The following is an 11,989-nucleotide window of genomic DNA, read 5'->3' on the forward strand; positions in this document are numbered from 1 at the left end:
CTGCTTTCTGGAAAGAGGTGTATTTATGAATAAAAGCGGGATGAAAACAAGACCACACTTTAAGTGTAAAATCCTCTTTAATGTATATATTACATTTTCATTCACCATGGTACAGATTTATTCCAAACATGTTTCTTTCAGTGAAAGAATTTTTATATCAAATAGAAGCAAAGTATGACCTAAACTGTCTTTAAAAAGAGTTATAACAACTTGTCTGTGAAGCTTGTATGTGTCTGTAGCTCAATAGTGAAATTTTACTGATTTGTATGGTAGAAATTTTTGATTTTATCTCCTACAGACTGATTCTGTTAACGAAGTGACATCAGACTCTGGCTGTTATCCATGATATTACATTGTGGAGTGTCGTTGAACACGTGTCTATGCAGCTCAAAATCAACCATGTTCAAGTCAAAGCCAGTGCATTCTGAGCAAAGACAGCGGAAGCAGAATTCTGTGGAGCACTTAGGGCAAGTAATTAGGGAGCAGCCTATTCCGTTGTGTGTGAGCAGGGCTTTGCAATTTGGACAGGCCCTGAAATAGGGGCATCCTTTTGCCGAACTGTTGCTATCACTGATCCGTTTGTCAGAGAGCAGAGCAGCCCGGAGAGCACAGTTCGGCTGTGTGCAGATGCTTTTTGCTGAAATTGTGCGTGGCCACTCTCTCTGACAATCCCAGCAGAAGCAAAACACGCGACGTTTTTTCTTGGAACACAATTGGCACGCAACACATTGCCCATCCGAGTTCTTGATAACTTCCTGATTACAACCTGGACACTAGAGGGAGGAGAGGGCATGACGAGGATGAGTCAGTGTGAGAGAAAGGCTTTCTGATATCATTAGGACACAAATAAATAAAGATTGTCAATACATTATTTTCTATCATTTTATCTTAATTTTAAAATATACATAAGCAATTCTTATTTTCATAATAAGGAATACGTTTCCTTGGTCTATGGCAAGATTTTACCCAATATGACATGTTTTTGGCAACTTTTTTCCACATTTTTCATACTGAACATTTTAATCATCTGTGCTAAATTCTTTAGCAATATGTTTGATTTAATGATTCAGAATCATTCATCTGAGTGGAAAAGAAAATGCAAATGGTTCTTCAGGAAGAGATAGATAGATAGATAGATAGATAGATAGATAGATAGATAGATAGATAGATAGTATATGGTATGTATAAATATAGTATATATAAATGTATATGAATAGATAGACAGTTGATTGTTTCACTGTGAAACATGGCTGGAGAAAAATTTAGATGCGCCCTTGGGCATGTAAGTAGTAATTTATCATTGCTTTAGGTTTTTAAGGTAAGTTTATAGCAAGCCTTTCTTGTGCTTACTGCTTTCTATTGTTTCGTGAGAAGAGACTCTACGCCTAGAAACTGTTAAACTGTCTCAAAGACTACCGTAGTTACAAATGTACGACTAATATAGACCTACTGAATACTGATTTGGAATATAGCTTTATTTACTTACTCACTTGCGTCACGGCTAAGCACATATCGGCATGATACACTAAAATAGCCCTTATTAGCTTAAGTCTCTCACTCGGTTCCCTACTAGGTTTAGAAACTGAAAATAGCATGCACTAAATGCTTCGATGTTACACAGGGTGCGCAGAGATCACCTTTGGCTTGCTCGTGGAATGGCTCATGGCCTCGATCCTTCTTGGCAGCACCTACAGGTTGAACAGACAGAGAAGATAAAAGGAAGAAAGGTGATAAAGAATCTGACTGGATATTTGTAACTGGCCCGAACTGGAACAGCACTGAAAGTAGCCACGTTAATTACTAATAGTGCATTCATTTTCTTTGGTTTGGTCAGCCATTTAATTAACAAGTAAACAGTAGCTGTGTTGGTCTAAAATCTTTATAAAATTGCGTTATCTTAGCCTGTTGGAAATTAGTGCTACCTGAGGTTACATGTGTACATGTGTATATCTGACTACAATACATTTTAATTAATGATCTGACTCCTGTTAACTTAATTATTAATTAAATTAATTATTACAATTTGTACAATTATATGCTACAATATGGCTTTTAATGCCCTAAGCACTTGTTGGTACCAGTCATGAGCAGATATTGAAAACAATACAACTAAATAGAATGGAGAAGCTGCAGTTTTAGTTCTGTTATTACTGTACAATGCGTATACTGTTCACTGTAAAGCTTACATAGACTACAAAAGGACACCGCTCTTATCTTGATGGTGAGGATGGTCACACTATAGCAGACATTCCAGAAAGACAGCCTTGTTGGTTCGACTCATAAATTGACATAAAATAAATTGCTGATAGAAAGGGTTTCTCTTCAAAACATTCCCTACATACCTAAAAACCTAAGAAGCTAAAAGCCCTCGACTATACAAAGACCCTTTAGAAGTACTAAGGCTACTGTTTATAAACAGATAACCCGTGGTTCAACATTGGCTTATATATACCATATAACTAAAGGAGGAAAAGGTAAAACAAGTTAGCTGATTATGATTTTATTGGCTCTGAGCCTAAAGCTGAAGGAATCTATCCTGTCAAGAAAAGGCTAAAAGTTGAAATAAGCTTCTTTACCTTCACTCAGTAAAGATCTTCGGAGACACTCTCCTGTTGAAACTGGCTAATACTGGCAGAGTTATTTTTTTTTATCACAAGAAAAGAAGCAGGGGAATTCCTGCAGTATTCATGCTTTCGCTTTCTCTTGTGTTTGCACACCGATTGTTTGTGAAAATTTAGCTGAGGTGGTTTGTGTAGGCTACACAAGCAGAAGGTTTCATGAGTAAGAAACATAATATAATGAAGTCAGTTCACCTTGAGGTGCCTTTTTATTATTACTATTATTTTAGTCTATTCCTCTGTGAACATATCTACTGTATGTATATGAGAATGGGAGGCGTGTTTAGATTGTGTGAGAATTCGTGTTGTAAAATGAAATTTATAGTTATTACTGTTTGTAATAACTTATTTTATTATTCCATTTTTTTTTGTTTTGTTTTACTTATAGTGTTTTAAATGGTTAGTTAATGTACTTTTGTGGCCCTCTTGTGGCTATAATGGTCTACTGCAATTGTTAGATTCTTCATGAAATCTCAGGCTGTTTACTAAATTGTAGTCAAACTTATATGTGAATATTAACTCTTGTTATAGTGTGATCCGGTTATGTCAATATTCTCTCAGTAAGACCTTGAAACAGTCTTGGTCTAGGCCCGTGTTTAGATGATTTACGAAACATACACATTTTTGAGGCTGTACTAATCAGTGCAACATTGCTTACATAAATGCTCTTCAATTTAAATGATTTCTGGTCTTGTTACTAGTATCACACATAACATCCATCCACCAATTGTCTATACCCGCTTTATTCCTAATTAGGATCTGCTGGAGCCTCTCCCAGCACACATTGGACGAAAGGCAGGGGTACACCCTGGACAGGTCACCAGTCCATCACAGGGCCACACATATATATAGACAGACAACCACACACACTCACACTATGGGCAATTTAGAATCACCAATCCACCTAATGTACATGGTTTTGGACTGTGGGAGGAAACCGGAGTACCAAGGGTAAACCCACGCCGGCACGGGGAGAACATGCAAACTCCACACAGAGTTTCCCGGGATTCGAACCCAGGACCTTCTTTCACACATAACACTGACACCTTTAGTGTTAATGTAAATGTAATGTCCCTTTTTAAAACTTATTTAAGGTGCACGGTTTGACCATAAAGACCATTCCTGGCTATTTTTTGAGTAGTATTTAGAGTAGTACTTTACATCACCTTTACACTATGCACAATGCTGGTGCAAATGCACCTTTCCAGGTAATAGATACATACTCAAAGCACTTAGGGTGCCACCTCTGTGACCAAAAACAGTGTGTAAAAAGGCACATAAAGTGCATGTATGTGGTAACTACAGGATTCCTTGGAAAGTAGTTTTCTACAGTGAGACTGACACCTGCGGCTGTCTGAAGGCAGGTGATACTAAGGGTTGATAAAGTGGACGTACTTTCTCTTTTGCCCTGAGAACATCATGTGCGGGTGTGTTATGTTCTCATGCCTTACACAGATAGGAGTGTTTGTGTGTGTGTGTGTGTGTGTGTAAGCTTTGTTTGGACTTGATGATGGAAAGCGCTGCATTTATCAGTGTATTGCATCCGTCATTGCATGATGTGTTTTCAATTATCAGGACGGTTGGACGTAGTGTCTGATTCATGCGAACATGGCAGTGTAATTACATATGCAAATTAATAAGTTTTAATTTAACTCACGACTAGATACGAAATGTAGAATGATATTTACAGGCGGAGCTACAACCTACCTTAATATTATATGTTAATATAGTAAAGGTGTGATGTATCGCAAGCCAATGGCAAGTGGAATTCGATCAATTGTAGGCGGAGCTTGCATATTAATGAGACAGCGCTCGTGGTTAGTTTAAAGGCGCGCGCGCGCGCGCAGCGGCAGAGCTCTTATAGTCAGTATCAGCTAACATGGCCGGGTTTGCGGAGTGCGGTTGGTTCGGATCTGTTCTCTGTTTTCTGGGTGGCATCACTGCACTGTACTACTTGTTGAAGTGGTCGTGGAGGATTTGGCAAGGCTTCAAGGTGCACGTGCTGTCCAGCGTTTGGCCAACAGACTTGAGAGTGTACGGACAGTGGGCAGGTAATGCCACTACACCTGTCACCTTTCACACCTGTGCAGTGTATCTGTATTAATGATGCAAGGTATTGTACTAAGGGAAGTGGAATAGAAAATGGTCAGTAGATGAATTTAGAATTTTGAATTTATTCCATATTTTGACTTTGCATAAACTGGCATCTTGAGATGATTTGGAGGGGGAAAGATGTGAACTGGTTCTAGTTGGATAAAGATGCTTTCTGCGTTTTCCACGTGGGTTGATCTGACAATGTAAAGCATCTTAATTGTTTAACATGAGACCTGAGACTGGTTCCTGCTTTCCAGGTACGTTTGATGCTTTTCTGTTCTGGTGTTCGGTGGTCTAAAATGGTTATAGTGAAAAGCTGTGGATTATTAGTAAAGTAAGGGAAATTACTAGAAGTCTCAGATATACACACCTGTATGGATGCTGTACTTCAGGCATATCTGCCAAACACACACACACACACAACCTAATCTGACGGGGAATTTGCACACGTTTGTATGAACAAAGTTAAATCAGGTTGTAAAAAAAAACAAAAAAAAACAACCCTCCTCCTTGCTGTAATCCTGTAAGAAGTGTGCAAATTGCTATGAACTCACAAGCATGAGACTATGGACAAGACAAAAGAAACATTCTGGAGTTTTCCACTCAGTGACAAGCATTTGTACTCTTAAAGTGGTTCCAAGCATTCAGTGGGAGGATTGGGAGGACATGTCTATATCTAAAAGGAACCATTACTGGAATTTACAACGAATCCATATAAGCTTTCGTTTGGTTCATAAACATGTCTACAACATATCCGCAACATATTTCAGGCTCCCGCTGTAGTCTGTTATTCGAAGGAAAATATAAAGAATCCTACGGATAGATATTCACACAGAAATGACACAGACTGTCGAGATGATAATCAGGGGTGAGATTAGAAGGAACACAATGTTGTGCCTGCTGCCTGTGGTCGTAATCGAGATACGAAACAGAAGTGAGCAATACGGCATGATTATCATAATACTTGACGAAATCCTGATTTATAATCCTTATTATGTCACTGATAATTCTGCATACATCATAAATCATTTTTTGTCCAACATTTATATATAAATGTAAATATTTTACTGAGAAAAAGGAAACAAATGGTACACAAATTCTCATATTTTTACAGTATGTAATGAAGATGTTATAAAAGATGATGATGATGATGATGATGATACTCGGAAGAGTGCTTCTATATGACAGTATCAATATCATATAGTAATATTCCCCAGCCCTGATACATGAACATCAAACCCCTTCATTGAAAGGTTTTGGGCAATATTCGTTTCTGATTCCATCTCTTTCATTCCACAGTGGTCACAGGGTCAACAGCAGGGATTGGACGAGCTTACGCCATTGAGGTTAGTGGTGCCTTTATCTGCACTTATTAAAACCTCCCACTTTAGGATTACGGTTCTGACTTGTGACTCCAGCATCCCTGATACATCTCTAATATCTGAACATGTAGAGGCTCAATATCATTCAGCCATCCATCTTTTTCTGTACAACTTCCTTTGGCCAGAATCAACAGAGGCCTCTTAAAATGTCCTGTAGCTCCAGTAAATTTACTTCCATTGACTTAAGTTGCTAATAATAAACTATAACAAGTACGAAATACAAATGAAAAATAATGATTTGATATTGATGAGCCTTAGAGATCCTGAACCTCATTTGCATTGCTTAAATCGAGGCAAATGATCTTGAGCAAAGTGCATTAGACAGCGTTTTTGTTTATTTTTAAATGATATTAGATTATTCTATACAGGTTACATTTAAAATAATAAAATTTGATTAAGTTAAGTGATTTTGAATAAAACTAATAACATTTCCTAATAGAAGGGAGACAGAACCACCACCACCCCCCACACACATACATAGAACATCTAACTTTACAAAAGTATGTCCTGATGCCGTAAATGAATCTTGCCGTCTTGTGTGTTCATGTGTGTGTTAGCTGGCCAGACGAGGACTGGACATTGTTCTGATCAGCCGATCGCAAGAAAAGCTTCGCAGAGTTGCTGATGAGATCGGTGAGTGATGGCAGGTTGCGTGCAGGAATGCCATGTTTAGGATGTTTAAGCTTATATTTGGCATCAACTTAAAGAACAGAAATACAGAGCTGATGAGCCTGTGCGCGAGCAATTCCTTCACACAGTCCATGCACACTTCATTCGGGTTGCCATGTCAGCCCTTTCGGCACGCTTTCGGTACTCCTCCTATTAGTAGCTGTGTTTGTATATATTTAAAACACATTATGTGTTCATTCTGAAGAAAGGATTCAGTTCCGGTTATATCTGTAGTCTCAAGGAACCCTTAAGGGTCTCAGGTAGAATAGACTGTATCCAAAGGACCCATTATTTTGTATGGATTTCTGTGTAGAATCGATCTTCTTAAATCCCAGAGAGAAAATGTTTACTAATTAGCACCATAAACACCAACAATTTTTTTTTCTGTATGTTTCAGAATCACGTTACAGACGGCAGACTCGAGTCATTCAGGCAGACTTCACTGAAGGCCACTCTATTTATCCAGTTATAGAAGAGCAACTCAAAGGCCTGAAGATTGGCATTCTGGGTAACATGACAGAGATTATATTAATCAGGCAAAACATAAACTGCAAGAAAGATTTATTATAACCTATAAATCAAAGTTGAGGTTAGTATTACACTTTAAAAAAATAAACAACTGCTGACTTAACAATCTTGTTGCGTGGAGTCTGACAAGTCAACATGAGAGAAATAAAGGTTGTGCTTAGTAGAGGCTTGTACCCACTGACTTTATATTGATGCCAATTTCCTGGAAGACTTTTATCGTTACTGTTATTATAATGACGGGTGTTGCATAGGACAAACTATCATGCAAGTTGTATAACTTGCATAAGTCTGTACATGGTCCAAAAATGTGATCACCATTCCTGAAAATTGTTCAGGTTAATAGGAGAGGAACAGAAGCTGCGGGAACTTGTTCTTCCTGTCGTAATTTACAAGACACACAAATATCCCAATACATGCACCACCATGAAAAATTAATAACTATTAATGTGTAATAAAATAAGCAGCAAAGATGAGGAAGAAACTGAATTCATTCTGTATCTGTTTTCTATGATCTCTCTCTCTCTCTCTCCCCTTCTCTCCCTCTATCTGTAGTGAACAATGTTGGTATGAATTATGCTGGAATGTTGGTGAACTTCTTAGATGTCCCCGATCCTGAAAAGGTAGTGTGAATTGGAAGTGGTGCATAACCATCACTGTGTTTGTGTCTGTTTTGATAATGTCTGTCTTAATTCCTTTCCAGAGAATCACTGAAGTGATCAACTGTAACATCCTGTCTGTGACACAGGTACAAACCTGCCTATATTTACATAAAAAAAAATAATAATAATAATACCATCCACTCATTTCTGCCTGAATGTAGTACATGTTGTACCACGGTGACTACAATAATGATGATGGTTTTAATTTTTTTTACCTTAGATGAGCAGAATGATTTTGCCACAGATGGTTGAAAGGTACATAGAGAACTTGCCTTGGTGAGATCAATCTATGTTAATGCAAACATGCTGGTATTAATGCTTCGGTCTCCGTCTATAGGGGTAAAGGACTTATCATCAACATGTCATCAGAAGCTGGTTCTCAGCCGCAGCCCATGCTCTCTTTGTATTCGGCAACAAAGGTACAATGAACATGAACCCAAACCCACATCATAAAAAACAAAAAAACACCCACATGCACTAAATAATCTGACTTTTCTCTCTGACAGATATTTGTGACATATTTCTCTCGCTGTCTTCATGCAGAATACCAGCCACGAGGAGTTACAGTTCAGGTATAATTACATACAGCAAGGGAAATAGTCTCTGCATTTCGTACAATGGACATACACAACCTACACATCAATTAGAAACATAGATAAAAATATATCAGTTTAACTTACAGTATTGATCTACTATATATTCCTATTCCATCAGTCTCCATACCCAGAATATCCACACTTTCTGTTGTTTCTTTTTCCTGTTAGTGTGTGACCCCATTCGTCGTGTCCACTAATATGACGTATAACATCGAGGTTAATCCTCTGGTGAAAAGCGCAGAGTCGTTTGCCAGAGACGCTCTCAACACCGTGGGTTACAGCTCCTTCACCAGTGGCTGTATTACACATGCCCTGCAGGTACATACAAACACACATCTCCATCTTAGCACCCATGTGCCCTCCAGGGAAGTCTAATGTGGCCTTACATCAACAACCCAGATGCAATTTTTGAATACAAATCTCAGTATATAATGCAACAGACACCTATAATGTGTCTGTTGCATTATATAAACACACAATGTATTACATGCCATTAAAACAGTCAGTCAATAAGTGTTTCTTTGATTTTGAACTGGTGCTACAACAAGCGTACAGCTTCTAGTTTAGCGTTGTTGTGTCCATTAGCACACACAAAAAAAAGCATACTTTATAGCTTAAAACATTACTGAGAGTGAATCACTTTATTCCTCAGAACTTCGTTTGATGCCACTCCGTACATGAAGGTGTGGCACGTGAATGGAAGCCAAAATCATACAACTGACATAATTTGCATAACATGATTCCAGTTTCATTTGGGTACAAATGATGAGAGCTATTTGCACTTTGCTAAACTGGTAGCTAGAAGCCTTGTTTATTGTACAGATACATTGCTGACTCAAAACTCCGCCAGTCCCCATTTGATCCCGACCTCAGGTTACTGTCTGTACAGAGTTCTCCATTTTTGGTTACCTCTTAAAAAATTAAGGTGGATTAGCTATCCTAAATTGTCCCTAGGTGTGAACGAGTGTGCGCATGGTACCCTGCAATGTACTGGCATTCAAACGAAGGTGTACTCGTAGCCTCATACCTAGCGATTCTGGGATAGGCTTCAGTTCCTCCAACCCTGACCAGGATAAAACGCTTACTGAAGGCGAATGAATGAATTAACTTTGAATCTAAAGTAAAATAAAACAAAACAAAGAAGCAAACATCAGACACTAAACTGTGCTTGATCATATTTTGGGGGGAAAGGAAACACTGTACGAGTGTATTTTTAGCCCAACTGTGTCTTGTTCTGTCCCTTGTCCAGCATATCGCTCTGGCGATCTTCTTCCCTGCTTGGCTGCGCCTGTCTTCTTTTTGCGTGCGCCGTGTTGAGAAGTTTGCACAAGAAAGAAAGCAGCAAATAGAAGAGAGGATGGCACAGTGCCAGAAGAAACAGGAAGACAAACACAAGTAAACCGAGGCTTACATCAACAGAAGGTCACGTGACCACACAAGCAACCTGATGTGAATGACTTGCTCTTCTGGATATGGATCTTAACACTTGCTTCTAACCAAACCCTGCTTTTAATCAGATTTGAAAGTATTCCTGACAGACATTCTCCGCATGCACTGAATGTTCATTGGTGTAGATGTTCAGACACTTGCAGATCTCAGCCAAAGGTGATATGTCGCTGATCAGCCAAGATATGTTCTGTATCCGAGTTTTGTTTTTCTCTAAATTATGTGTATGGCCGTGTAGATGACATCTGTTCTTAATACGTGGGAACAGCATCTGAATGTGTGGCCATGACTTAGCAACATAAGGCACTGAGATAATTAAGTGTGGGCACAGTTTATTAAGGTGTGATCACTGGGTTGTGCCAACAAGATGAACAACTGATGTTTCTTGACAACAGTAGCTACTGTAAACAAACTCTAGCGTGGGTAAGGGGTGTGCGGATATTTAATTAACTTAATAATATCTTTTCCACCCTTTACTAATCAATGGCCATGCAATAAGATTTATTATGAAGGGATGACGCCAACGCAAAGTTTATATCTGATTTGCACAAACTGCAGGTCGAATCCAACAAACTGATAAAAAAACACATACTTAACGATTTCAGCCAAATACAATTTTCTAACCTGAGCGCGGAATGACATAAAACTAGCTGAAGTAGAAAGTGATTCGCCTACAAAATGGAGCAAATGTCGCTAGTTTCAAAAGTTGCTTATTCCATATTTATAGGAAGACGAACACACACAAGTGTATTTCGAAATTCTCCACAAGTCAATACGGTTGGAGGCAAGTGTGTAATAATCCAGGGACACGGTTTGTATGATGCTAAATTGGATGCTAATAACGTAACGCGAGTAGGCTATTAGCTATACAGTAGCACCTCGGGTCCTCGACCACCTGTGTTTGAATTTTCAGTATTTGATTCGAATTTTCGAGTCAATTTGACCTCGGTGTGCGAAAATATTTTTCAGTGTACGACTCGACCGCCAGGAACGCCGGTTCTTGTTTTATACAGGATTGCAACGAATAGACGTTTCGAACAAAATTCGAACAAATGTTAATGTGAACTCTATTTTCAACACAAATTTTCAGTTTGCGAAAATATCTTGCTGTGTTCGACCCGAAAACAACTATTTTGACTGCACACACTTTCCATGTGGCGTACCCTGCCATAGACAGTAGAGATGAAGCAGTTTTACGCGGGTCATCTGTTCTGGAAGCATCATCTGTGAGTGCTTGTGTTATAACCCCACACTATCTTTTGTGGTATAATTTCAGTAGCCATGTCTCCGAAAAAGGAGAAATCAGGCATCAGTGTTGCCAAGAGGAAAGTTGAGAGATCAAGACCATCGAGTTGAAATGGATTAATTCGTTTTACATTATTTCCTATGGGGAAAAATAATTAGGTTTCGACCAGACTTTCGGAACGAATTAAGGTCGAACACTGAGGTACCACTGTATTAGCTTCAGACTACAGGCATGCGCGTGCCTTTTTAGCCTCACTTGTGCACCCATTATTTTTTCATAAACCACCAAAAATCTTCATACGTGAACAAATAAGGGATTTTTAAATCACAGCGAACAAACAAAATGGAGTCACACAGAGCCCACAAGCTTCATATCTGATTGCGTGACTTTTTGTTGGCTGTCGAAGCTCACACACTACTTCCGACAGCACATGTCTTGGCTGATTGAGTTTTTTTTCCGCAGGTATAAATCATGTTTTAATCAGAAACACAGTGTGCAAAAATACAAACACAGGACTGGGCTGTGTATCAGATATAGACAGCAAGACAGAAGACATAGGACTCAATAAGGGATCAGGAAATATTTAACCAGTTTATTATGTACATAGTTACTTCGTATGTGTATAATAATATTGCCTTGTGTTTGTTAAATGCAACAGAATATATATATATATATATTGTTAATACATGACCTTTTATCTATTTGTCTATATATATATATATATATATATATATATATATATATATATATA

The 11,989-nt window shown here is 38.4% G+C and overlaps 2 protein-coding genes across 2 annotated transcripts; one reads left to right on the forward strand and one right to left on the reverse strand.

Annotated features, from left to right (window-relative positions):
- Nucleotides 1-71: 71 nt before the first annotated feature.
- si:ch211-284e13.9 (uncharacterized protein LOC566600 homolog) lies at nucleotides 72-2,726 on the reverse strand. Its single transcript, XM_058383132.1, has 3 exons — nucleotides 2,577-2,726; nucleotides 1,638-1,688; nucleotides 72-773 (listed from the first exon to the last, which is right to left on the reverse strand). Exons 2-3 carry the CDS (start codon nucleotides 1,662-1,664, stop codon nucleotides 309-311), a joined length of 492 nt encoding a protein of 163 aa, XP_058239115.1. The 5' UTR covers nucleotides 1,665-1,688; nucleotides 2,577-2,726; the 3' UTR covers nucleotides 72-308.
- Nucleotides 2,727-4,464: 1,738 nt separating this feature from the next.
- On the forward strand, nucleotides 4,465-11,923 carry hsd20b2 (hydroxysteroid (20-beta) dehydrogenase 2). The gene is made up of 11 exons (XM_058383107.1): nucleotides 4,465-4,669; nucleotides 6,012-6,058; nucleotides 6,652-6,727; nucleotides 7,161-7,271; nucleotides 7,844-7,911; nucleotides 7,992-8,036; nucleotides 8,171-8,205; nucleotides 8,288-8,369; nucleotides 8,457-8,522; nucleotides 8,715-8,864; nucleotides 9,796-11,923. The coding sequence occupies exons 1-11, from the start codon at nucleotides 4,498-4,500 to the stop codon at nucleotides 9,943-9,945; spliced, it is 1,002 nt and encodes a 333-aa protein (XP_058239090.1). The 5' UTR covers nucleotides 4,465-4,497; the 3' UTR covers nucleotides 9,946-11,923.
- Nucleotides 11,924-11,989: the final 66 nt, after the last annotated feature.

The sequence above is a fragment of the Hemibagrus wyckioides genome, linkage group LG28, assembly GCF_019097595.1.
Source record: "Hemibagrus wyckioides isolate EC202008001 linkage group LG28, SWU_Hwy_1.0, whole genome shotgun sequence".
Classification (NCBI taxonomy): domain Eukaryota; kingdom Metazoa; phylum Chordata; class Actinopteri; order Siluriformes; family Bagridae; genus Hemibagrus; species Hemibagrus wyckioides.